Source organism: Podarcis erhardii, assembly GCF_964252035.2.
Source record: "Podarcis erhardii genome assembly, chromosome: 3".
Classification (NCBI taxonomy): domain Eukaryota; kingdom Metazoa; phylum Chordata; class Lepidosauria; order Squamata; family Lacertidae; genus Podarcis; species Podarcis erhardii.
The window spans coordinates 78262188-78289807 of NC_138507.1; the positions used below are offsets into that span (position 1 = coordinate 78262188).

Below are 27620 nucleotides of genomic sequence, written 5' to 3' on the forward strand. Positions count from 1 at the left end.
CTTGGCCAACACAGTGATTGAGCAAGCCCATAGAGATGGATCATAGTGAATGGGCTAAGCAGCATGGAGGCATGTTAATATGATCAGTGCAGGAGTTTCTAGGCAGCAGAGAATAGGGAAGATACTAAAGTGTGTTTTTAATTGGAGGTTATTGATAGTCTGGTTTAATTTGCATGATGGATCGAGGTTGTTGTTGTTATTTTAAAAATGAACTCTTAGCTAAACACATAGCTGTAATTGGTTCTTCCCTTGAATCTGGGCATCTAGGTTATCAAATCTGCTCGTGTTATGAAGAAGGCTGTTGGTCATCTGATTCCCTTCATGGAAAAGGAAAGAGAGGAAATGCGTGCATTGTCAGGTTCCACAGAAGAAGAGGCAAGTTTACACACTACATTGTTTGGTTCTCTTTAATGAATTTTTTCCATGGTTGTGTTAGAACCTTGCAGGTTATAGCAAAGTTTATTGTGAGGCATGTATTCATATAATGCTGGTTGCAGCAATCACTGTAAAACAGACAAGTTGATTTGCTTTTGGAAACAGGTGGTTGGCTGTAACGTATAAAATTTGCCTTTTGACACTTTCCCCAATAAAAACAGATGCCCAGTAAGTAACGGTAGCCAATGCTGCACAGAGATCCATCATGATAAACTCTGCACCTAATTGTCCTGGACATTGGATGCACTTTCACCAAATACCTTGGGGCGTGTGCAGACAGATATAAAAGCATGGCTTTTTGTCTCAGTGGGGTGAGCCCAGCTTCCCTCCATCTTTCCTCTTCAAATGCTACACACACCTCCCATAACAAAACCTGATCTCCTTGTCCGTTTTGCCTGTTCTCCTATGGTTCTGGTTGGTGTCTGCCTTTTTATGGTGTATGTTGTTCTGAAGAGCTATTTGTATGATTGCACATTCAAACAATTTATAAGAGGCTGATTTATTAAACACACACAGCACAATTGTTTGTTTTTAAGCTGAAAAATTACTGTGGGGAGGGTGCTTTTTGGCAGCACAGGGGCCGAGCCATTTGCACAGCTTCATCTGCCTTGGACTGTCACCATTTCCCCCCCTTGAGGTTGATTCCCAAGAGGAGACTGATCACATGACAGCAACATGGTGAAATGCTCTCCAGAATGGAACGCCTCCTGTTTTTACATACAGATCTGTGCCTCCTTGGGAAGCATATGTCAAACTGGTGTTTAGTTGCTCCCATATTGGAAATAATCATAGGGCTCGAAAGAACCTGAGGATTGTTGCTATAGCAGGATTTTTCATTCCTAACAAGCGTGAAAATTAAATGACAGCAATTGTTCTTGTAGTTCCAATTGTTGCGAAGGTTGTATTGGATTTAGGAACAAACTGAGACACTTATGCTGTCTTTGACATTTGGGTAAGAAACCAGAATGAGCTAACACACACAAAAAAAAGGCTATGGGAAACATTTAAAACAATCAATAGCTAGCTTAGGAGTTCAACTGTGGTGTGTGTCTTTATCTTATAGGCATATTGGTATTTAAATGGGGAAATGTATGTATGTTTACAGAATTTGGCCAATCCTGTATTATTGCTTGGTTGGTGCTACAGAAAATTCTGGATGCTATTGCTAGCAAACAATAACACAGAGAGATTCTGTTAGCCCCTAAATGGTGTGCATTAACAATGAGAAAACACTGCTGTCCTGCATTAAAATAATATACATGTCTGCTGGCATGGCTTCTCTCTGGAGTGCAGTTACCCCCAGAGCAGTAACCGTAGTGCCAGAACATCAGCAAATACAGAGCACTGGTTATTATGTTTTAGAATGAATGGCTGTGCCTGCAGGCTTGTGCCAGGATCGAAAAGGAAAGCTATTTGGTTCTCTGCCCAGTATTAGAATGCTCCAATTCATTTAATGCTTGAAATGATCTTGTTTTTACGTAGAAGACATCTTTAAATCAAACGCATGTCCTGGTCCACATTGCAGCACTGTCTGCGGTTGGGTGATTTTTCCTCTTCTCCTTCAGTACTTCATTCCTGTTTGTTTGTAGGATTTCCATCACCAATTAGATCTGCAATCATTGCTGGACCGGTCCACTATACTTACTTGTTTTCTTTCAGCTTGATTAAATGAATGTGCCTTTCTGCCCCAGCTGTGCAGGCTTTTGAGTGTTCATGAATACAATGCAGAATAATGCTGGATGGCGCAGTCACTTGGCATACTCTCGAATGTTCAATTCTCCCCAAACCTCTACATTTTAGGAAGACAGAGGAGATTAATCATTGTAATAAATACAATGTTTCTCAGGCATCAAAGATTGTTGCTATTGTGTTGTTGTTGTTGTTGCTGCTGTTGTTTGTTTATTAAAGATTATAGGTGATGTAAAAGATTTTGAAGACCCAGATTGCACATCATGGCTCCAGATCTGTTTGTTTTGAGCCCAGGTGTGTTTCAGCCATGTATAAAACTTGGGCTAGAGGCACAGATTTGGAAAGCAAAATGGATGCACAACAAAAAGGGTTCAGGCACATCCTGGACTATGGGGCAAATAAGCCACATTGTCAGAACTTCCCAATTCCTACCCCTCTCTGTCACCCCCCCCCCACATTGGATTTTGAATATGAGTCCTGTTGAAAGAAAAGTGCTGAGGGGGAAGTAATGTAATGCGGGAGGGGAGGTTCACCTTTCCTCATCCATGCACCCCTGTCTCTTTTAAAACTGGACTCCCCACTCTTTGCCATCTGCATGATTGGGGCAGATGCAGGTTTAAACAGCTGGATGTGCCATCAATTGGTGCAGTTCGAAAAGGGTTTTGCACGAATTGAGTTAGCACAGCCTTGGGGCGGGGGGGGGGGGGGAATAGGTCTCTTCCAAAGGCCTAATTCAGAAGTAGTCGATGCTGATGTCCTCCAGATGTAGGGACTACTCGCAGAAACTCTAGCCAGCAAGGCCAATGGTTGGGGGCCATGGGAGTTGTAGCCAACAACATCTGGAGGGCACATCCTTGGCTATCCCTTAAATATTACAGAAGAGAAAGAAGGAACCCTGTAGACAACCCCACAGGAATGCTATAAAGTATTAGCAGCTACTTCTCCTCAATGAACACATTTTCTTTCAGTGCCCAGTGAGGGAGCTCTCCAAATGGGTTGTTTGTTGAAGCCATGCTCATTCTTTCTGTTATGCCTTCCATTCTGTGATTAGTTAAATTATGTGTGCAGTAATAATAGTACAGTAATAGCTGTATCAGACGAAAGGCCTACTTAGTCCAGCATTCTGTTGATGGAGTGGCCATCTAGAATAGATGCCTATGAGAAGCTCATAAGGAAGATGTATATTTGTATACAAAAAACAACTATGCTATGTGATTCATAAATATTTGTTTCTGCCTTTAAAAAAGCTGGTATTAACAGCTGCTTCAATAAACCAGCCATTTATACCATGCAAGTTGCTCAGATGGGAAATATTCATAAATCCTGCAGATTTTGTTTTAACTCTTGCAGGACCCCTACCATGGCACAATTGTTTTAGCTACTGTGAAAGGTGACGTGCATGACATTGGCAAGAACATTGTGGGAGTTGTTCTGGGATGCAATAATTTCAGGTAATTAGATTAGACCTCGTGCCCTTGTGGGTCCCGTTCCACCACCCCCTTGCTTTGTGTTGTCACTGGGAATATTAGAATCACCTTCTGCAAGTGGGGTGTACAACATTTTGACTAAGCTGCTAGTTCTCTGAGTCAGCTGTGCTTGACAGATGAGCAATTTGTCCTAAACAGAACCAGGAATTGCAGAGGGAATTGGTTCCCCTAGTACCACAGTATTTCCCCAGTCATATCTGTTGTTTCCAAGGGAAGAAGTTGCAGGCCATGGGATCAGGTTCAGATGCAGGCCAGATATACTTGAGCAAATGTGGTAGCAGCTCAGAATGGGGAGGGGGGTTGACGGAATGGTTGGGCAATAAAGTGCTGGGAAAAGGCTGATGTCTGGCTGATCAGCTGTCTGGAAAGATTAAAAGCCAAATGCTGTTCCCTTTGGCCTTCCTAACAGGATAAGTGATCTTCATAATACCTTATAGCAGAAATGGATTAATTAAGCACATGGCACATGATGACTAGCAAAGTACCATTTTCCCTCCCCCTCCAGAGTTATTGATTTGGGAGTCATGACGCCATGTGACAAGATACTCAGAGCTGCTCTTGAGAACAAAGCAGGTATGAGAGTTTCATCACCATTTGTCAATCTTAAAAAAACAAAACAAAAAACCCACACATTGAAATTATGATCTTGAATTTGCATCTTGAAAGGTTAATTTTCAGTAATCTTGGGGAAATGCTAAGCAGATAGATCAGTACAATCTCTGGTTTGTTTGAACTTCAATTACTAAGATGCCTTTAGGAGGTTGGAAAAAACAGGCGTGTTGTGACTTTGAGTAACAAATAATGGGTTGATCTGAATCTATTGGAGTTTGTATGTGTTTTTTCTGGTCTTAATACCTTTTAATTCAGAGGTGTACTGAATCATTTTACCTCCTAAAATGTTACACACTACAGTTGTGTTTTATGTATTTAAAAGATTTGTATACCACTGTACAGAAATCAACATTATAAGAGAGTTACATCATGTTACATCAAATTCCTGGAGGAATAGAAGTATATTTGCTTGGCAGCAAAAGCATAACAATGCTGGTGCCAGGCAGATATTCTGGATGTTGTATATTTCATTGATACCCCTTTCACAGATTAATAGAGTGCTGAGAGCAGGATTGAAAACATGTGTCTCTCCGTAAGTTGTGGACTACAATTCCCACAATCCCTGGCTGTTGGCCATGCTGGCTGGGGTCAGCGCTGGCCCAGTCATGAGGTGGAATGGAGCAATTTTCTCAACTGTTTGGGGAAGCAAAATGGTGTGCCCCAACACTCCCTCTGATGTCATAATGTGGCAATGCAAAAAAACAAACCAAGGCAATGGGGAACAGGATGAGGAAGAGGAAGAGGAAGAGGTGGAGTGTGCCACTGTGGAGGATGGGGCAGTGGGGGGCAATGTCACAGTCCTTTCTTCCAGCCCTGCATAAGCCTGTTGGGAGTTGGGCTCTTACAACATCTGGAGGGACAGTGGTTTTCCCACCACTGTCCTAGAACTATGTCTAGGGCAATGAAATGTTAGTGGAAACATCTAGACAAGGCCATGAGCTCACTGCACAGTTGGCTGGTTGCTTCTTGTTGCTGTTGTCTGAAATGGCTATTGAACCTTGTGGATGAAAGTAGTTCTAACCATTTTTTAGATATCATTGGTTTGTCTGGCCTCATCACACCCTCTTTGGATGAGATGATATTTGTTGCTAAGGAGATGGAGAGATTAGAAATCAAGATTCCTTTGCTGATTGGAGGAGCAACTACTTCCAAGTAAGTTGGGTCCTTTTTGGTATGTCCAACAGAGAAGCAAATGTAAATATGCAATAAGTTGTTCTCCAGAATGTTAGGCATCTAATAGAGGCAGTATTATTCTTAATTTAACCTTTTAAATGTAACTTTTGGATAATTAACATTATTTAAACCAATATTTATTAATTAAAATGCATTCAAGTACTTGCTCTAGCGTGTTTAAAGTGAAGTAAAGAAAAATGTGGCGTTTTTTTTAATAAAAAAGGTAATGTTGAAGCTGATGTTTCAAGAGGATTAAGTAGAGGACATGAGATATACAGTGAATTTTTCTTTTTTCAGAAGTACAGATTTGCTGTAGCAAAATTAAGACTTCAAAAACAGTTAAAAGAAATAAACACCCTATGCATTTAGAAATAATTAAATATAAACATGAAGAATAGAAGAAGATCATTTATTAATGACTGCAGTTGGGTGGACCTCTACCCATGGGGTACTCTACTGGAGGAAAATGAGAGGCTATTTTTTAAAATCTGCTCTGAAGGATCTGGCAGGTGATGCTGTAGGCAGAAGGGGAATTCAGGCAATAAGTGTTTCCTTTCCCTTCCTCTAGTGGGAGGCTCCACTGGATCTTTGTCCCTTCTCTCAATAGAAGTTTGTGAAGTCTAGATCCTACCCAATATGTTGTAGAATGAGAAAAACTGGGCTTGATGGAAACAGCAAATATACCTGTGTGACAAAGTTTCCAAATAGTTTCCTCCAGTTGCGTTCCAGTCCATATAGCAATTTATGAATGTGAAGTTGGGACAACTTATTCTATCCTGAATACCATGCTAGAAATACTTGCTGCCATCCACTCTTGCTGCTGCTGCAGCCACGGAAATTAATTCATGGTTCAAAAATAAATTAAAGTTGGCATTCTCAGGATTTTGCGTGTCAGGATTCTAAATCCTGGCATGAAGGGCTCATTCGACTGTCAAAAAGGAGCTTTATCCAAGCCTAGGGGAATGCATTTAGAAGACTGGGGAAAAAGGTTGCTCTGAAGGGGATATGCTGTCAGAAGAGAGACTTAGATGAACGTGACAGCTGAAGATGTTGGCAGAGAACAGTTAGGCACAAATTTTCCCTCCCACTCCATTGTCGTGCACAGTACAACATTATGTGCTGGAGGGGAAGGTAGAGCTTAGCAACCTCCACCCCCTAAGTAAAATCTGGAGTGTCTGTAGGCACAGCTAAAGAATGATGCCAAAAAAAGAGGAAATGCAGCAGTGTAAAATTGCTTTCATTTGCAGCAGACACTTCTCCCTAAGAAAATAATTCCGAAAGAACCAGTGGTTTTTAAAAATATGTATATATTCACAAATGAAACTCTGACACTCTTTTAAGAATTGAAGGCCTTCCAAAGGGATAGGGACGCCTTAAGACAACCTCTGCTCCCCAATCTTGACATGTTGTGATTGCCGTGTACCCTGTTAGGAATTAGCAAAACAGTACAGGTCCTTGAAGATCTTGTAAAAAGTGTGGAGTGTGCCCCTTTACGCATGCAGATGGACTATCATTAAAAGGAGAACGGGAGAGTTTTGCGTGATTTATGTTATAGCATTCCCATTGGGGCACAAAAATGCTTGAACATTAGCTTGATGCTGAGTCTATATGTGTTCATATTGTTGCTTTCCTATATGTCTTTTCTGTCGTTTCAGGACACATACAGCTGTAAAAATTGCTCCACGATACAGTGCTCCTGTTGTCCACGTCCTAGATGCCTCCAAGAGTGTGGTGGTTGTAAGTTGTGATTTCTAGTCCCATCTTTAGTACAAGCGGTGAACATTTTCTGCATGTCCAACTGATGTGTGACAGCAGATGTGCGGGTCATTTTGGACCCGGAAGGGTAGGGTGATGCAGGCTTATGTGCGCCCCGCATGACACATGGAAGGGGGGGCAGGAACGGAACCCCCACACAAAATGGTTGCTGCCTGTAATGTATTTTACAAAGGTAAGATTAATTCTAGTGGACCAGATTTAGCTCATTCAGCACAGCATTATATTTCCATCAGTGACCAAATCATTATGCTTCGGGATTTTTTCCCCCAACAGGGCAATTGAATACAGGCCCCTGCCTTCTCCTTCATGAGGCAGACAGTGGTTTGAAGCTTTGTTTGAGCTTGTAACAGTTGGTACTTGCAGTATCCATGAAACTGAACTCTTATTATACATTTGGTCATAACTATTTTAAGAATGTCTCAATTTACACGAGAAAATGTAAGATATTACCAAACAAATCCTGCGTTTGTAAAGACTTCTGCATATCATACCGTGTTTTTCTGTTTGGGGTGCTGTTTTTGAATGCTTAAGGCAGTCAAGGGTTTAATTAAATCTGACTATAACAGCTTGCTTAATGAATAATAGAAATCTCAGAAGTGGCTTGCCTGTGATTTGGAAATATATTTGATATGCTTTGCTAGACTTATGTTTCAGCTACTGCATTTTCAGACTCTTCCCTCTTACAGATGAGACACAAGTCCTCTAAACCGTGTCACTAGGATTTAAAATGGCTTCTGCTGCCTCTGTATAGAGTTAAATGGTTTTCCAGTTCTGTGGAGGGAAATATTGACACTCCTTACTGCTCTGTAAATGGAATCTACAGCCTTTGGTCCTTTTTAAGTGGCAGTAAGAAGGCACCTGGGCCTATTTAAAGGTTTTTTTAATGGGACAAGAATAAGTGACGTTTTTGCCTTCATATAAACTTGAGTTTATAGTAGAAAAAGCTTAAAGATAAACCTCCCCCCTCATCCCACTCCCTCCCTTTCAGTCTTGCTGTCGGAACTCATTCACATGTTTATTTTTTAAGTCTCTGTGTGAGCTCCAGCACCTTCACATGCAAGCTTTGTGTGTTAAATAGCCCTCTTGAGAAAAGATAAAGAGGAACCATACCCAGAAGCACTTCAAAGCAATCATATTTTCCCTGGCAGTTTAACTTCATTTTTATTTTTTCGGCTGGGGGTGGGCGTTATTAGCCATATTCTTATGGACTTGATAACTTCATGAGGGAATTTAAGTGCCTGACAGAGAAGGATGGAGAGGTATTGAGTTGCATTACATCACCCTCAAGTCTAATCAGCATGCTGTGTTCATTTCAGTGCTCTCAGCTTTTAGATGAGAATCTAAAGGATGACTTCTTTGAAGAAATACAAGAGGAATATGAAGACATTAGACAGGACCACTATGATTCTCTCAAGGTAAAGAGCACTAACAGACCTTCTTAATGTCAAGTGTACTAGTCATTAGTCATTACTAGCTTTTCTTTCATGCCATTTATTTTTAAAAAACCAGATAAATCAACTGATATAGTTGCTTGCTCCGAACTGAAGACCTGTCTTTTTTTCCCTACGCAGGAAAGGAGATATTTATCACTAGAGCAGGCGAGGAATAAGGGCTTTTATTATGATTGGCTAACTGAATCAAAACCAGGTTAGTTTGCCTTTTAAGAAACCATTTTCTGCCTTATAAGATTACAGAAGATTTATTCTCTTCAGGAGGACTAACTGATTTGAAAACAATCTTGACTTCAGTTAATCTGAGTATTTCTTCGGATTTTAGCTTTTTGTCACAAAATGTTAAAAATAATTATTTTAAGTTATGGGTGGAAGCCAAATGCCTATGCCACATCCCTGGGATCGTCTGGAGGGTTCTCACCCTTTCCTTACTCTCCCCTTACCCTCCCTCCCTAAGGAGTCACTTGGTGATTTGGATAAGATGGAGAACCCTTTTCCCTTTTCAGCCCATAGGCTATATATTCCCTTCTGGACCATTTTCTGGGGGCCACATGCCAGATGTCTGTAAATTTTACCTTTTGTACAATATGCTAGTTTCTACACACGTCCGTATAACCTTGTGTATCATCCAGCCAGGCAAGCAAGAGGTATGGTGGGAGTTCAAGGATACATTCCAGCCAGGCAAGAAACACTAGGAGGATGCAGAGTAGGGCCTAGAGAGAGTCCCTGGGATCAGATAGAGAGGCCTGGAGTACCATAAGCAGCTTCCAGGCCCAAGATTCCCCACCCCTGGGCTAGAAGTTCTATCTATATCTCCTACTGAATTTCAAGACTAGTACGGTTCCTGCATGTTTTGAAGAGTGGATGACTTCCTCAGCTTGGAGATCTAATTGAGCTACTAAGTGCCAGCTTCCCTAAAGGTTTACCATACACTTTTATCAGTAATAGCTGAAAAGGGTAAGTAAAAATTATTAAAATCTGTTTGCATCAGAACATAGTTTTGCTTATGTTAGGCCTATTCATACAGAGAGAGAGCTTGGTAAGGACCATAGCTCAGTGCTTGAGCATCTGCTTTTCATATAAGAAGGTCCCAGGTTCAGTTCCCGGCATCTCCCAAGTCAGACTAGGAAACATTCCTTGCCTGAACCTAGGGGAGCTGCTGCCAGTCAGTGTAGGTAGTAGACAAGCTAGATGGCCCAATGGTCTGACTCAGTGTAAGGCAGCTTCTTATGCCCCTAATTAGTTAATGAAACAGAAAGGACAACATGGTTCTAGCTCCTTATAGATACAATTGGCAGGTAGGTTCTAGATATCACTACAGAATATCTGTAGCAAAGGCAGACGTTTTGAGTCTCTCTTTGTCCGGTTTTCTTCACAGAACATAACTGTATTGAGGGAGCACTTTTGCTAACTCCAGGCTGGAGACCCTTATTTTCTTAAGAAAAGACTTAAGAGAAGAGAAGTATAGTTATTGAAAACTTAGCTGTGTGATACTGACATGATGGTATGACCTGATTTATCAATAGTACTAGTTTTGGACATACTGTAGAGCCAAGTGTGCATTTTTCCTCCTCAACGCAGATTCAGGGTCCAGGGTGAATGGTAGCTGTGAGCAGCCTTGCATCAAAGCAAGATTGCCCTTTCAAATATGGACATGTAGAGAGGATTGTATGAGATTTACATTATTTAGCACATTGGGAACGTTCCACGACAGTCTGCAGTTGAGCACTGCAGAATACAGCATGTAAGGGGGGCTACCCAAGTGACCAATGGCTTTATGCTGGCATGATTTTTCACATAACAATGGCTTATTTCATCTGTTGGAGCAAGTTATTTTCTACAAAATCTCAAGCCATCATAAACAGGTTATTCCATAAAATTAATTGTTTTGCCACCCTTGCTGCAGAGCAGCACAGCTTGCGCTTGAAATTTTAGCTGGTAATATTTAAACAGATCAATTGGTATGAGGGAGTCAAACTTGAATCCAGTGGTTCTCCTATAACTTGGACTCATTGGATATTCCACACACTCTTATTTCGCCATCCTTCCAAAGAGGCAGACATTTTCTGTAAGCCTGCCTGTCTAGTTCAAGATTGTATTTTAGTTGCCATAGTATTGAGGCTTTAAATACCTGCAGTGGTATGCACTGTGCATCAGATGTGGATGCAGCCCACATAGTATGTTCCAAATTACAAAATCTGCACATTGTGCTTTTTACAGTTAAACCGCTGTTCCTCGGCACTAGAGTCTTTGAAGATTATGATGTGCAGAAGCTGGTGGAATACATTGACTGGAAGCCATTTTTCGATGTCTGGCAGCTCAGAGGCAAATATCCCAACCGGGGATTTCCTAAAATCTTCAACGATAAAACAGTGGGTGAGTAACACAGTAGCATTCTGTGGTGGAGAATCTAAAAGGTAGATAAGAGTACAGTGGTACCTCTGGTTAAGAACTTAATTCGTTCCAGAGGTCTGTTCTTAACCTGAAACTGTTCTTAACCTGAAGCACCACTTTAGCTAATGGGGCCTCCCGCTGCTGCCGCCGCACGATTTCTGTTCTCATCCTGAGGTAAAGTTCTTAACCTGAGGTACTATTTCTGGGTTAGCGGAGTCTGTAACTTGAAGCGTTTGTAACCCAAAGCGTTTGTAACCCGAGGTACCACTGTATCTTCAAATTGTGTGAATATGCACAAAGTAGAACCAATAGTACACATGAGCCATGTTAATTAGAGAGAGATTGGTCAGTCATTTTGAAGCTCACTAATGTGCTGGTGCAGTAGGAAAATTGTGACAGCTAATGAAACATCAGCTGTAAACGGACAGGAGCAGGCGAAAGCAAAGAATCCACCATCCTACCCATACCCCATTCATCTTAGGGTAGAAACATGACAAATCTTCTGGGAGCCACACTGCCGTGGTGGCAAGACAAAAATGGAGGGCAATGGATGTGACCTTCTATATCCCAACACACGTTGTTCCTTCCGAACAAGCAAAAAGGCTTATTATCCCATCTGGAGGACATGTTCCAGACAGCCTAAAGCACATATAGAGCAGTGAAGGGTGTGGCGTTCAGGTGGAGGCATTGCTCAAAAAGAGTCTTAAGGGCTGGATCAAGGCTTGCAGGCCTCATTTGCTCCCCAGGCCAAAGGTTCCCCACCCTTGGTTTAAAGCAAATAGATTTTATGAAAGGTTTGTGAATAAACAACTCAGCTAGTTGCTTGTGGTGATTATGAATCACTTTCAGAAGACCAGGCATTATTTGACTTAATAAGAAAAAGGCCGCATTTTATTAACGTAGGCATGTGTTGATAGACTAGTGTGCAATAAAATGTTGCAGCCTAGTAGCTTTTATGGAAGACTTGGTTACAATGCTGTTCTGTTTACATTTACTGTGTTTGCAGCAAATTTTTTTTGCTCTGAAACATTTGATGCTAGCCCAGGTTCATACTGTATTTAGTTTTGTCCATGTGTTGTCATTAATAGACTATAACAGTGAAAATAAAGGAAGTGAACTTTATGATATAGCTGCAAAACAATGAAAAATGATCACCCAACCGGTTTTTAAGTTAATTTTTTCATATGTGCTTAAGGATTCTTTTTCCTTTATTAGGGGAAGAGGCAAAAAAAGTTTATAATGATGCGCAGAATTTGCTGAAAACTTTGATTATGCAAAACAGATTTAAAGCTAAAGGTCTGGTTGGATTCTGGCCAGCTCGGAGTGTTCAAGATGACATTTATTTATATGCCACAGAAGAGGAAGTGCAGTCTTCAGAACCAATAGCTAAATTCTGTGGGTTAAGGCAACAGGTAGGATGTAAAACTCTTCTACTTAACATCAAAAGTATGTTGACTTGTGTGCCCGAAGTAGTTTTGGAGTTTGTATAATTCATGTTCATTCAGGTAAACCAGAGGTTGACGTATTTGGACCCAGTGGTAGAAATCTGGGTGATCTGCCAGGATATCTGTAACAGTTTTTGACATGCAGTTTTCTAACAGTAGCCACAACTAAAAAGCTCCATGCTAAATTAAGTTACTGGAAAGGAGCACTTGACAGGGGAAATCTGGAGTGGATTTTCGTGTGAAAGGACTTGAGAGTTTGGTTCCTAGTTTTTTGTACTGATCATACATTCTTGGACTGAATATGTGCTCAGAGGCACCCTTTTCTTTAATACTTAGTGCATGTACACCTTCCTGAGCCACTATTTTGCACCTGTATCTGGTTGGTGGACCTTGGGGGTTCTCTGTGTGTGTGTGTGTGTGTGTGTGTGTGTGTGTGTGTGTGTTTGCTTTGCTTTGGCTTGTAAGTTAAAGATCTGTTTATAATTCTTTTCAATAAATATTTAAACACCATTAAATTAACTTTTGAATTGGATATAGGATGATGAGTTTGTTATAGTCCATATGGCTGTAAGTGGTATATCATAATCTTTTGATATGTGTTCTATTTTTATATATTTAATTTTGGAAGAAGAATTGTGAGTTTCTGTTTATCTTGTGCAGCCTTTTGGCATTATGCACCATCTTAATATAACCTCATAAAAGTTTTCATATATGTTCGAACATATTGGGGGGAGAAATACAACTAGACCTTCATTTATTATTGCAGGCTGAGAAAGACTCTTCTTCTACTGATCCCTATTACTGCTTGTCTGATTTCATATCACCTCTGGAGTCGGGTATACCTGACTATTTGGGTCTTTTCGCTGTGGCATGCTTTGGAGTAGATGAGCTATGCACAGAATATGAGAAGCAGTCTGACGATTACAATATCATAATGGTGAAAGCGCTGGGAGATCGCTTAGCAGAGGTAATTATACTTCTGTTAAGTTTCATGTAACAGTTTTCTAGGAGATCCAGGTGAATTAATTGACAAGAGGGATTAAAGAGCTGACGGGAGGCGTGTCGTAGTCCAGCCCCAAGCTGTGCTTTCTTTAGAGTAGATTGAATGGGGAGCTCCCAAGCATTCTGGTCTTCTGTCTGGTGAACAAGTAGAAAGAAGGATGCAGGTAAACAAATCTTCCAATTTCAAATCAGACATCAAATTCACACTGGGATTTCCCCAACAAGGTATGTTGCTGTGAACACGAGAGAACGTGGAAGGGTCTCTTCTTCATTATTATGACTACTAGTTGTTGGTAGACCAATTAAGCTGGTAGCTTTTGTTGCTCTGAGGAAACATTGCTATACCATAGTCATCCATAATTTTGTGAACTTTCAACATAAACACTCTTAGTTCTCCCTGTTTCTGAAACCTTTCGCCTTACAACTTTTGCACACATTGCCTTCCCTCCTAGTAATTTTGTAGTCCATATTGTCAGTTAAGAGAATTCCCACTGGATTGTTACAATGACAATTTTTATTATTATTTGAGCTGGCTGTGTTGTGAGATTTTTTTTAAAAAAATGCCTGGATTTCAGTTTTTGTTTTAAGTTTTTCCTATTTTTTAAAATTTTGATTTGAAGATTGTATTTTTAATTCAGGTTTTTCTAATTGAAAACAATGAAGCGAACATGATAAGCAACTAAAACTGGTTTCATGGACAGAAAACAACCAAATAAGTACACTTTCTTGAAGATTTTTATTTTTTTGTGAGGGAATCGTCAGACTTGCCACTTACATGCATCTGAGAGGGCCAAAAAAAGAGCATATTGTTCCAGAGTCCCTATGGAGTCATATTTCTTATAAAAATAGTAATAAATAAAAGTATACCAATTTTCCTGTTTCAGCAGGCTTTTGGAAAATCTAATTTGCTGAGGTAGTTTTTCTGTTATCATACTCTCCCAAATATATGAATATCAGGAGGCCAAAGGAGCAGGGTTTGTGTCTTTCCACAGCTTAGCTGTTCTGAATTTTTTAAGGATATGTTAAAAGTGCAGAAATAATGGCCCTGCTTATTTTTATATGAACATTTCGGTATAACTAAGGAGATGTAGGAAAGAACCTGGTTTCTTCAAGGCTCTTGTCTGTAATGAATTGAAGTCATGAGTAAAGTATACTGAAACACATTTAAGCGATAGATAAAAATAACTGTGGGTTAAGTACTTGCTTCTGCTTTGTTCCAAGGCATTTGCCGAGGAGCTGCATGAAAGGGTCCGGAAAGAATTTTGGGCTTACTCTGAGGGTGAACAGCTGGAATTTTCAGACCTGCGTAGGATCAGATATGAGGGGATTCGTCCTGCCCCTGGGTATCCCTGTCAACCTGACCACTTGGAAAAACTCACCATGTGGAGACTTGCAAACATTGCGGAGGCAACAGGTACTTTAGCTGACGTCTGATTTTAAACTTACTTTTTTGTTTTTAAATAACCTTTTACATTTTCTCTTTTTTGGCCTTCCAACACCTCCCTAAGTCTCCTCCTCCCCAGGGTCCTTCCCAAGTGGTCTGATAACTCTGTCACCTTGCCTGTCTTTACTCCATCCTCTTCTGCTTCTGGGAGACCAGGGGGAAGGTGTGATAAGAATTAACTTCTACAGTACCACCTTGTTCGTACTCAGTTGAGGGAACATTAAATAAAACACGGAACCAAGGAAGTAAACTCAAGCCCAGCATCCAGGAGGGACCCAGCGTTTATTAAAACTGTTGCAATAGGACAACCTTGCCAACCCACTGCTCTGCTGCTAGTTAGAAGGACTCTCACCTGGATTACAAACAGCTGGTGTAGAAGCAAATTCTTACCACAGAAGAGACCTGGTTGCAGTAGGACAGGGACCTCCTGGCGGCTTCAGCAGCCTGCCTCATCTCTGCCTCTTGACCCCTTCCTCTCCAGCCTCTGCTTCTGCCTCTGATCCTGGACTGCTCTCTGCCACAGACTCTCCCTCCTCACTAAACCCTGTTACCTCTTCAGCTTCCGACACCACCTCCTCCCACTCTACTCCCTCTTCTCCCTCTGAACACTCATTGTCATCCCACCACCAATCCCCTGGCTCTGAGCCTTCTTCCCTTTGGGGGGGTTCCCCAACCGGTGCCTCCCACCACTCCTCTGCATCCAGCCAGTCCATGACAATAGCTCATTCACAGAATATACTTTTTTGTAATCAGTACGGTATAACCAAATAATGTTGTATAAGAATGCTGTGAGGCAGCCTCCTCCATCCTGCTGCCTCACAGCTGTTTTGTAGTACAACTCCATCAACCCCCAGCTAACAGGCCACTGATCCGTGGCCCTTAAATTGGGTTATTAGCATAAGTACCTATTTCCAAAGCAGTACCTCTTTAAGTGCTTGAAATGATTCACGTTAATTATCTTGTTAACCCTCAGGTGAGGCACACTAGTGTCGTAACATCCATATTATACATTGGGTAGCATGGGCTAGCGCTGTAGCTTGCCATGCTGTGAGTTCCTCGCTGAGGTGGGATTTGAATCAAAGCACATCACACATTCTCCAGCCACAACACTCTCTTCTAAGTAATAAACCACAAATGTTTTCCGTTGATGCTTGCAGGTATTCAGCTGACAGAATCCTTAGCCATGCTGCCTGCTTCAGCAGTGTCAGGTCTCTACTTTTCCAACCCTGAATCCAAGTACTTTGCTGTTGGGAAAATATTGAAAGATCAGGTAAGGCCTGAGCACCTGTAGCAGTTGTTTGACATCCTTTCTTGCCTTCCCAGTACTATATATTTCAATCTGATAAGGGCCATTTCTTTTAAATGTGGTGGATGCTGTAAAACCCTTTTTGAAAATAGTTCTTAGATCTGTAAACAAGATCTTTCTGACATGAACTCCCTTAGACCTTTTGTGTCTTTAAAGATTTCTATCCCAAAAGAAGTATCACAAACACTTTTTTAAAAAAGGCCCACACTCTCCAGTTCCTTAGCAGAAAAGGCTTTCAGAGTAACTTACATAAGATGAATTAAAAATACCCAAGATTGTTAAGCCGATGGGCAGGGACTGTTTAAAAGACATGGCAATCTAAAAGGCTTACTATGGTCTAAAAAGCGGGTTGGGAAGGGAAGAAGAAACTTTCAAAATTACATAGCAATACTTATAAATACCATCTGGAATAGAAACAGTTCAGGGCATGGTGGAGCCAAGTGGATTTGGTCTCTTGGCAAAGCTGATGAGTTGCCCTGTATTCCATTTCAGCCTCTGCAGACACATATTACACAGGACTGTAGTCACACCAACTAGCCCTGGATCTGTTGTTTCACTGGAATGAACCAACAAACACATTTAAAAGGCCATAGATTGTTTAATGAGCCAACGGCCTGGTTACAGAGACATTTTTTTTCCTGGCACCTAAAGATATGTAATGAAGGTGCCAGGGAAACCTTCCTGGGGAAATCATTCCACAGATGGAAAGCCGCTGCAGAAAAGGCCGTTCTTGTGCTGCCGCCTTCCATGGAGAGACCTCTCATGGAGGAGGCACACAAAGAAGGGCCTCAGATGATGATCGCAGAGTCCAAGTCAGTTTATTTGGGGAGAAGCAGGTACATTGGGATCATTTTTTTAATGTCCAATTTGGATCTGCAATTTTTGACATTCTAATTTGAACATTTTGTGTTTGATGCAATAGTTTGGAAGTCTTTGTAGTTTGTCTAGTTTTTTGTCTTATTTTGTGTGTTTTTATACTTTATATGTAGAAATGCATTTTTTAAAAAATAAAAAAGGATGCAAGTGTAGAGAGCAGAGGTGGTGAGACTTAATTTCTCAGATACTTTGATTGCACAGAGAAGTTGAAGCCTCAGCTGTTAAAATGCTAAATTATCCCTCTCTTGGTTCATTCTGCAGGTTGAAGATTATGCCTTAAGGAAAAAGATGTCTGTGGCAGACGTGGAAAAATGGCTGGGGCCCATTCTTGGATATGATCCAGAATAACTGTATGTGCATTGAGGGTGGGGGGGTGCGTTAGGGCTTTTGTCTTGAAAGATACAAATGAGAAGAAACAGCAAAGCTTAGGACTCACGCACAAGAAACAGGTACTATATGGAGGCAACCACCTCATCCCCGCCCCCAACAAGCCACAGTGTCTGCCACAGCAAAAGCTAAAAAATCTTGGCAATGGAGTCAATCTTTTTGGTCACCATAGAAAGTCAATTAAAATGCCCAACATGTGGTGACCATTTAATGTACAGATACAGGTTCACATGTATCATGTTTCTAATTAAAAGGTCCTCCCACTTGATTTTTGGGGCCTGATATAAAAGAGATAAATATATACATGAAATGCTCCTGACTTGCTAAGATGTTGGGGCTTTTAATCAGAAAAGTTTAGTATTTAAATGTGCTGTTAGAGGAGCACTAATGAAACACTACACAGAGCCCATAACCCATAATTGTCTCCCTGTGCGAATATTTTTACTGGGTTGAGCGCAGCCATTATTATTTATTTGCAGCCATAAAAAATTATGTTAAGACAAATATTTGCACTGATATGTCCCACTGCCCAGGAATATGAATACAATCACAGGACACTGCTCTTTGATTGGACTGTGTGTATATATAATGGCAAATAGAGTCAGAAATCTGACAGAGATTATAAGTGCCTTGATTCTGATTTCCACAGTAATTTCTCTTTTCAGCCTTTGTCTTTCTAAATAAGCTTACCCAATTGTTCACTGTAGCTCAACTATTTGGTAGACTCAGGAAAATCATGTAATTCTTTGAATTTTTAAATTTCTACTTATATTCACAGGTAGTTAAGCTTTCTCTTCTGTTACTACTGGGGAAAGTCTCTTTGCCTGTCTTTTTTGTTATATACCAACATTTGCCACCGTATTATGCTCTAAGTCTTTAGGTCTTTACTTCTTAAAGTGTGGTACCACACTAGCTTACCCGCTGCCATAATAAGGTCGGTCGCTTGAAATCTCCACTGAAATTCCCCACCTAATTGCATTTTTGAAGACCTGTGCAATTCTTTGAATTTTCCCAGTTTGAGAGATTAGACTTCGACAATAGAATTTCATGCATTTTATCTTGTAGCATGAGAATAGCACTCTTATTCAAAGAAGCATAAATATCACTTATAAACAGGTTTTGATAGGTTCTGCTCAGGGCCTCAATAAAGTGAAAGTAAACAGTTTACATTTCTTAAGCTACAAAGAAGCGTCTAATTTTGTTATACTTGACAAGATCCTGTCCCAGGACCAATAGATTAGAGCTGACTCCAGAAAACAAGGTAAAAAACAGGACTAAGTTTGACATTCTTGAAAGGTCAGGTGTATCCTTTCAAGAACAGTTGAAATGTGATGGACAATTCTTAACAGGTTCTTCTTGATGAGTGGACATATGGATATGTCCCCAATGGTTCAGACTGCCAGTCAGTGTGTGATGTGCCGAGCTGAAATAAGTGTATTCAGTACTGCTTGAGGAAAAGTTGTTTGAGTACCCTGGTTCCATTATCCAAGTATCATGGAAGCTGCTGCAGCATGGCTTCTTTCCATACTCCTTGAATAACTTAGATAGCCCCAGGGCTTTCAGCCTTCCGGGTGCTACTGCATTAAAACTTCTGTTGTCTCTGACCATTGGTCATACTGTTTGGGATAGACGGGAGTTGCAATCCAACAACATCTGGAGGACTAGGATGTTCCTCACCGCTGCACTAGAGCATTGCCCCTGTTTCCATGCTGGAATGGAAAGCTGTGTTACTGTGATCCCCCCCCCCCCCCATGATCTTGGACTTCTGATTTTACCCTTTACGAAATCCTTGCCTATAACACGACTGAGAGTCAGATAAGGCTATCAGGAGAGCAATTTCCACAGAGGAAACAGAACTATATCTCGGGGTGGATTTCTTTTGACTACAGAAGGACAAGTTCACAAAAGGATCAATGTTATACTAGCTGCATAGATAAGACAGTGACCTGGTTTGCACGCCAGTGTCACATTAAGCCAAAACATGGCTTAGCGCAAATACACAGGCTTCCAAAGAAGAGACTTTGGCCATTTTTCTTGTCCTCAGTAGTCCTACAACTGCACTGAGCTACACCATCGTTTACCTCAGTGTGTCAGGGGATCATAGTTTTGCTCTCCTGGACCAATCACTAGCCATGAACTATTAAGACAAACCTGGATTTGGACAACATGCCAAACCATGACTTAGCTCAATGGAGCAGCAGAATCTAATGCTTGTGTGTTCACACTAAGCCATAGTCTGGCTCTTTGACATGTGAACCAGGCCTGTGAATGGAAAATCTGCTGCTTGCTTCCTGAAAGTTTGTTTTTCAGTTACCTAGTCCAGCAAAGCTGCCTTTAGGCGTTGATGCATCTGCAATGCAACTTGCTTAGCAGCTGATGTCGATAAAAACAAGAACTTTGATTATTAAACTGCCAAACAATAGAACAGATTCAGAGCATTGTGAAGCGCAGCAGGAAATATGAAAATGGATGTTTAAATAGTCAAAGCTTGTGTGCGTGCTTTATGTAACAGTACATTATTCTGACTTTCATAATGTTTTGTATTATAAATGCATATTGAGACTGAGTTTCAAAAGTTTGCCATTAAATTTTGATTCAGTCAAAGATAGCCTTGTCCATTTTTGTTTCTCTTTTATTAAATGAATGTAAGTAGAGCCACAATCTTCAGGGATAAGACTGAAAGAAAAAGCAACAAGAGTTATTTATGATGGATGGAGGTGGGGGGCTGGAATTCCAGCCTTAACTTCCAAAAGAAACTGTATCATCGCCAGCCATTGCTTCTAATCAACCCATGGAGCCTCTGGCTGTGAGCTCCCTTTGGTCTTAGGCCTGCCAGAGTTTCCCACTCTGACTCAGGGGCATCTTCCAAGAGGGTGAGTACTGTAATCTTTGGGTGAATAGTGGTATGATTTTTTTATTGTTGTTGTTGTTGTTAATACCGAAGTGTTACTCCAAACTTCCATCCAAATGCCTTTAGCGACAGGGTTCAGCATCAGCAAGGGGCTATCCTTATCCTTGCTCCTTTGTCTTTTTAGGTCCCCTTCTAGATCTCAAGAATCTTCAAGAGCTCAAAAACCCTTCTGTTAAATCTGTATCCATCTATAAAACCAGCTATGCCAGTTTGGAGTCTTGTGTTCTCAATAAGGAGGCCAGTGACTTACATGGGGTCTGCGATGATCCATGTTTTCTTCTTATGCATATACAGTGGTACCTCGGGTTAAGTACTTATTTCGTTCCGCAGGTCCGTTCTTAACCTGAAACTGTTCTTAACCTGAAGCACCACTGTAGCTAATGGGGCCTCCCGCTGCTGCCATGCCACCGGAGCATGATTTCTGTTCTCATCCTGAAGCAAAGTTCTTAACTTGAGGTACTATTTCTGGGTTAGCAGAGTCTGTAACCTGAAGCGTCTGTAAGCCAAGGTACCACTGTAGACAATGTTGTACTGTAACCCAGCCAAATGATCTGACTTTGAACTATCGTGGGACATTTTCCTTTCCTGTTTCCTTCTGCTAGAGAAAAGGCTGCATCCCTTGTCCTTTCAATAGGTATTTCCATCACCGACCAATGCAGTGCTCCAACTTCGCCCACCCCTTTCACCATAAAGTATTGGTTGTGCAAGGTAAAGGTGAAGGACCCTTGGACAGTTAAGTCCAGTCAAAGGCGACTATGGTGTTGTGGCGCTCATCTCGCTTTCAGGCCAAGGGAGCTGGTGTTTGTCCACAGACAGCTTTCTGGGTCATGTGGCCAGCATGACTAAGCCGCTTCTGGCGCAACGGAACACCGAAACCAGAGCAGTGCACGGAAACACCATTTACCTTCCCGCTGCAGCGGTACCTATTTATCTACTTGCACTGGCGTGCTTTTGAACTGCTAGGTTGGCAGGAGCTGGGACTGAGCAATGGGAGCTCACCCCATCACGGGAATTCGAACCGCCAACCTTCCGATCTGCAAGCCCAAGAGGCTCAGTGGTTTAGGCCACAGCGCCACCCGCGTCCCTATTGGTTGTGCACACAAGAGCTGGCATTTGGCAGTCTTCCATTTCCTGTTTTCCTAAGGACAGTTGCATTTACCAAGTCATGCATATGTGGGACTACACAGAGGCCTCAAGGAAAAATAGCAGGTTGCTTACATGTAACTGATGTTCTTTGAGAGATCACCTATGAAGTCTCACAACCTGAAGTTGGTTCTGTAGACAGATATTTTGAGATCTTTTATCCAGAGTCGTTGCACATGAAGATTGCACAGTAACTTCAGTTACCTGAATTCTTTCGAGGAATTAGCAAGGACCACCGATGTGGGTTTGAAGAGAAAAATGCTTATTTTTCTCTTCAAACCCACTAAACTAAGAACTAAAATTTGACTGTGTAATTGCTTTGTGGTTTGAGTAAGCAAGTGCTTGGAACAGCTTGGGTGAGGATCCATAAAGATTTTAGAAAGTGGTTTCTTTGGGACAAACCATAAAGGACTTACAAGGTGGTTTAAAGTAAGTTCACCTGAGAGAAGAAAATGTAATTATATTGAGGCAGAGGCTAGAAGGAAGTTTACTTCAAACTAAAATTTGTAGACGTAGAGCGGTACAATTTCCCCACCACAGTACGACTGAGCATTTTCAGGGTGCAAAGGTAAGGATCGTGAGCCCATCAAGACAGCATGTCATATTTAGCTCATGGCAGTTGATAAATTGATCAGTTGCTGAGTTAGGTATTAGCATATATCTCAACCCCAAGATAAACTAGTAGTCTCATTCTGATGAGGGCAGCCAGGGTACACCCAGGTTTGCTTTCTCTGTTGTGCTTGGAAAGAATCTGCACTCATGGGAGTTGTGTTGCCTGCTGGTTGAACGTTCAAGGGCATTCACAGAGTGCCAGCTGAAGTGAGTCCTTTGGTAACAGTGTGGCTGCAAAGATTACCACAAAGCATCACTTAGAGGTTGTCCCTTCCCACATTTGTCCCTCGCCTATGTAACTTTAATTTGGGCACTAATAAAGAGTATTACAGAGTTTTGCCCTTGCAAGTCTACCACTAGCTCCTTCCTGCTGACCTTGGCTAACCCTGTTCCCTAGGGAAGCACATGTACCTGGCAAGTGGCAATAAGTCTACTACTTCCTGGGGATCAAGAGGTTCCCAGAAATCACATTGTTCCAGCTGCTTTCGCCCACTTTCTTGATCATCCTGCTAGCTGGTTGCCACTGCAGCCTCCCACTCCTCTGGAGACTTCCCCGGTGCTCTCTTTTCACATGCTTGCTGGCTTGTGAATGCTTTATGCCATTAAGCTGAATTTCAGTGTGTCTTGTACAAACCGCTGCGGTGTCTGTCAGTGTTTATCTCCCTGCGAATTAAACCAAAATTCCTCTCCGTGTGTGCTTTAATACAGGAAATGATTCATTTCAGCAGACACCATGTGCAGTATCTGTTGGATACTGCATTGCTAATGCTGAAGTTTGTTTTGAGCTGCAAAGTACTTGAGCCTAATGCTGCTATTCAGTTGTGTGGGGTTTTTTTTTGAGAAAGCATGAACCTGATCTAGTCGACACCCTTTATGCACTTACGTGTCAGTTGTGACCTTGTGAGAAAATCCATCAGCTATTTAGGGGGAAGGCTGGTTGGCAGCAAGCACTGAGATAGATGTCTCATTGATCACGGGGCTCATTTAACAAACTGCGCTTTAGATACATGTTGGTACAAATTGTACTCTAGTTATTATAAATTACGCTGCCTTTTTACTAGCACTTTTCAGGACTGCTTGTGCTAAGTGGTTTGGAATTCAGGATGTAACTTGTCTCAAAGGTCTAGTTTTGAATTAGGTGGTACACCATTGTGTGGACTGGGCTGCCTCACACTACAAGTTGAGATGCACATAATTCAATGCACTTGCCCTTTAAAAAGAAATCCTCCAGATGCTATAGGGGCTCAGTATGAGAACCTTTCTCCCTGACTATTTTCTTTTATTATCTGTGGGAACTCTGTTGCTTGTTGGGAGGATTATTGAGCCCAGGTACAGCTTTACTGGTTTAATGAGAACTAATCCTAAAGTGGCAAGCTTTTAAATCCTATAAAAGTCTTTGCAAACATTATTCTGTTCTAGATGGGTTTCGTTCCATCATAGGCCAAATAGAGTATTCCCCCCTCCCCCGCATTTTTCACAGTGGAGGACGGTTGTCAGAAACATGGGCTTTGCGTTTGGATAACCTGCATAAAAGATCATAGCTCCAAAAGGCACTTGTCCAAGCCTCATTCATCCTAGGGCTAAGACTGACTTAACCACTCTCTTTGCCCTTAGGTCAAAGTTACAATATTGTTGCACACCATCCCAAACTCTGAGCCATACGAGATTTCAGGGGTTCCAAGTGCTTACCCAGGGTTCATGTTTCCTTCAGAATGAGGCATGGCAAAGACTGCGGTGTCTTTATCATTTATGGTTTATATCTACAACCTGAACCTACGATGGAGGGTTTTACAGCATTAACATCCCAAGAGCGTCTTGCATCCCCCAGAGCCGCAGCCTTGGAGTCAAGCAGAAATCAAACATCGCTCTATCTTCCCAGCTTGTTGCTTCACTTCAAGCTCACATCACTCCAAAAACACTCTGCTCTCCGCTTTGTCTTTCTAATTACCCGTAAATTGCAGGAAGGGGCCCCACCCATTTGCTATCTCCTACAGAGCCCCTTCATTTGCTCCCTTAATGGCCCATTACCTCACTAGGAAGCTAGCCTGGCTATTCCAAGAATTAGAAGAAAACCCAGGCATTCAGCCTAACCCTCCCCAAAAGCTGATAACAATATCAGGAAGGCGACAGGGGTTTGGACTGCAATCCTATACAAACCTACCCACCTTGTTTAATATTGATATGAAGACTTATATGAAGAGTTGTAAAGGTATCATCAATATGCAGTCTGTCTGTCTGTCTGTCTGTCCCTCCCTCTCTCTGTTTCATTACTATCAAGAGATGCAGTTCAAATCTTTAACAAGTGGTTACATGCAGTAATAGGCTTAATGTGGACCAATAAATTGAAATTGAATCCAAGCAAGATGAATTTGTTGTGTGTGAACAATTCTCATATATAGGAATTGGTAAAACTCCCTGTTCTTGACAGGATTTCACTCCCCTTGGAGGAGCAAGTGAATAGTTGGGTATTCCTGAAACCATCATGGTCACTAGAGGCTCAGGTAGACTTGGTGGCTAGGAGTTCCCATGTGTGGCTTTGGCTGATGCACCAACTATGGCTTTTCCTGAATGGGGATAGCCTGGCTACTGTTACCCATTCCCAGGTAACCTACAGGTATTGGGATGCGCTCTATGTGGGGTTGCATTTGAAGACATTCCAGAGTTCACAGCTAGTGCAAAATGCAGCAGCAAGTGTAGTATTTGAAACACCTGCAAATGACAGAGGTTGCCCCATTGGTTGTTTGTATCAGTAGTCAACACAATGGATTGAGTAATCTGCAGCTGTCAGTATTGGGCAAATTGGCATTAGCATGCCATTCTTCTTAGCCAAGTAATGCCTAATAAAAAGGAAGAGATGGGGCCAAAGCAGAGCTTGAACATGCAAGGAGTGAAAGCTCCCCTCCTGAGACTAATAGTACCAGCGGTGGTCATCAGGACTATGGCAGAGGAAAGTCTTAACTCCTGCCCTGCCTGCTGCAATCCCAATCTTGCTTGGGCTCTGCCACAGTCATTCCTTCAATGCAACTGACATCACATCTAGTTTGATTCTTTTGCCTCCATGGTGCCGCTGAACATCACATCTACAGTTCTGTGTAATGATAGCCAAAGGATGAAGCACATATAAATATCTCCCCCTTGTACGTAACCCTTTTCCTGGCAGAAAATACCACCCTATCATGCAATCTTTTCAAAGCATCCAAGAAAAATTAAGAGTAATCACCTCACAAAGCCTAGCAGCACAGCTATCGATTTGGGCTGCAGCCTGATTGATGAAGGTGTAGCAGCCTCCTGATTCAACACATAACAAGTATTTCAGCATAAAGGGAGTGGCTTTTCTTTCTGAACGCAAACACAACAGCCAGACTTTCAAGCTTACATATTGTCGTTTTTCTGTTAACTATTTACTGGATTCTAAGCAAAAGCCATCCAATTAGAAAGTCATAGTATTTTCCTTTAAAAAAAAAAAAAAAGCTTTTGAGTTTGGGGGTATTGTCATGACATTCCATGATTTACATAATAGTTCATCGCTAGCTCTGTTGCAATTATGCACACTTCTTATTTCCTATTAGTGGTGAGATTTCCCCCCCAAATCATCTTTATGTATTAGGCTGGCACTGCACATTACACAGTCAGGTCACACTTCCCAGCCTCCAGCAGCCTCTTCTCCAATGCAAAGTCATACTGGAAGAGAATTATTTTCAGGGCGGAAATGGCTGGTGGGACTTAAGACCCGTCATGTAGCCACCACTTCCCCCTGCTACTCTTCCCATGACCCAACCCCAGTTGTTTTTCCACCGGTTGTGGGTATAGCTCCTGCATGTCTCCAAATAATTGGGAGAAATTTCTGGTTTGGCGGTTGGGGGGGAAATGCAATGCTATTCTCCTTCCAATGGTGAATTTTAGAATTCACAATACTCTAATAATGTATATTATAACCACTTTGTATAAGACTAGTTAATAGAATTTAGAGTGCTTTCCCCAGCAAGATAGCTCAAAAAAGTCATGTGACAGGTTGTTATCTGAAGTGCTTTTTACATATAAATGCTGCAGAAAATCTATGCAACAGTGGCAGCAAATAACTTGTGACAGAATTCTATGTTTCTGTGTGGAGTCCTTCCCAAGATTTGGTCTCGAAATCTTAGCTCATTTCACTTTTTCTGAAACACGCATATGCCCACTTCAAAATATTGCATTCAGTCCATCAGGGAGGAAAATTAGAATTCTAGCCCCAGGCAGATTTTGACATATGATACTCTCCTTTGCCTTGAAGAAGTCATTCTGCTTTTCATTCTATTTCCCCAGCTGTTTCATACTAATCAGACTTTGCCCATTTGTGTTTAGATCACACCCCACTCTAGTCCACTTTGTGGAACGTGAAAATGCTTCACAAAAGATGTGCCCTTCACCTATTTTATTTCCTTCACCCCTTTAATAATGAGAATAGCTAATATTTCCCCAGCCTCTCTTGGATTTTCTATGGTAGCTAGTAATACCTACCAATCTCTTGTCTGGTGCAAGGTGTGTCAGAAAACAGCTGTATGCATAAATTGGCATAAGTCACATGTGATTCTCTCTCTCCCCCCCCCCCAATGAAGAACAAACTTGCTTTGTTGCATTATGCTAGACGTTTTAAACATTGAGATGTTACACTTTCTTATTTAAGTGACTAGAAAACCTTATAATTTAATGGTCTCTGGAGACCGAAGCCGTGGCAAAAATCAGATTTTTATGGTGTAATGTCAAGTCAACATATGTTAATAAGAGTATAATTAGCTTAGCACTCCTACTGAATGTTAAATGCATCAAATGCAAAATGAGCACCTGTGAAGAGGAAAAAATGCATTTATGCCACTGAGACATTCAATAGTACTGTCTTGGATTTAACCTCTTGTGCAAAGGTCTGTGTTGAAATTTTCTGTATATGAAAGGGCTAAGCAACAGCATGAAGAGGGCTGAACTGTCACTACAGGGAAATCAATAAAGCCAGATAAATAAAAGTCAGTGAACTGGATTTACTGGCAGAGTGCAGTAAACATTCTAACAGGTTCGATTGTGTATTTCCCTTGACAAAATTGTAGCAGTATTTCACACATCATGTTACATTTATGAATAAAATGCAAGAGTCTATTAATATGAATTATTTAAAACTGAATGCCCAATTAGATATTGTTACCAAGGAGCTCAGTTCACGTGGAACGCTGCAGATCCCCTGGAACCATGTGCCTTTTCTAAGTGCGTTCTGTGCAATGAGCACAGGGCCATTGTAAGGCACCAGAAAAGCGATGTTGGTTTAAGCTGTCTATTGTCACACGGCAGTGGTTGTGCATGTGACTAAATCTTCACATGGACTACCATATAAGTACAAGTCTCATAGGCCCCAGAACCTTTGCCATATAACAACATCTAATGCAAGTGGGCACCCTTGGATAACCATTAGTTTGTGCAGAAGGTTTTCCTGTGCAAGTTCCTTCCACTGA

At 41.5% G+C, this 27620-nt stretch overlaps 1 protein-coding gene across 3 annotated transcripts in view; it reads left to right on the forward strand.

The window, feature by feature from the left end:
* MTR (5-methyltetrahydrofolate-homocysteine methyltransferase) overlaps positions 1 to 19610 on the forward strand; it is a 55087-nt gene extending 35477 nt beyond the window's left edge. For 2 of the 3 annotated variants that reach the window (XM_081856351.1, XM_081856352.1), the window contains 13 exons: positions 268 to 375; positions 3475 to 3575; positions 4117 to 4184; positions 5255 to 5375; positions 7052 to 7133; positions 8489 to 8587; positions 8744 to 8819; positions 10844 to 10999; positions 12233 to 12429; positions 13229 to 13429; positions 14686 to 14878; positions 16066 to 16178; positions 17352 to 19610. In XM_081856351.1, the coding sequence (XP_081712477.1) occupies positions 268 to 375; positions 3475 to 3575; positions 4117 to 4184; positions 5255 to 5375; positions 7052 to 7133; positions 8489 to 8587; positions 8744 to 8819; positions 10844 to 10999; positions 12233 to 12429; positions 13229 to 13429; positions 14686 to 14878; positions 16066 to 16178; positions 17352 to 17438 (1602 nt within the window). In that variant the 3' untranslated portion in view covers positions 17439 to 19610. Of the gene's footprint in view, positions 1 to 267; positions 376 to 3474; positions 3576 to 4020; positions 4185 to 5254; positions 5376 to 7051; positions 7134 to 8488; positions 8588 to 8743; positions 8820 to 10843; positions 11000 to 12232; positions 12430 to 13228; positions 13430 to 14685; positions 14879 to 16065; positions 16179 to 17351 lie in introns of those variants that run through there. The other variant, XM_081856353.1, reaches the window with a different exon arrangement.
* The last annotated feature ends 8010 nt before the right edge of the window (positions 19611 to 27620 follow it).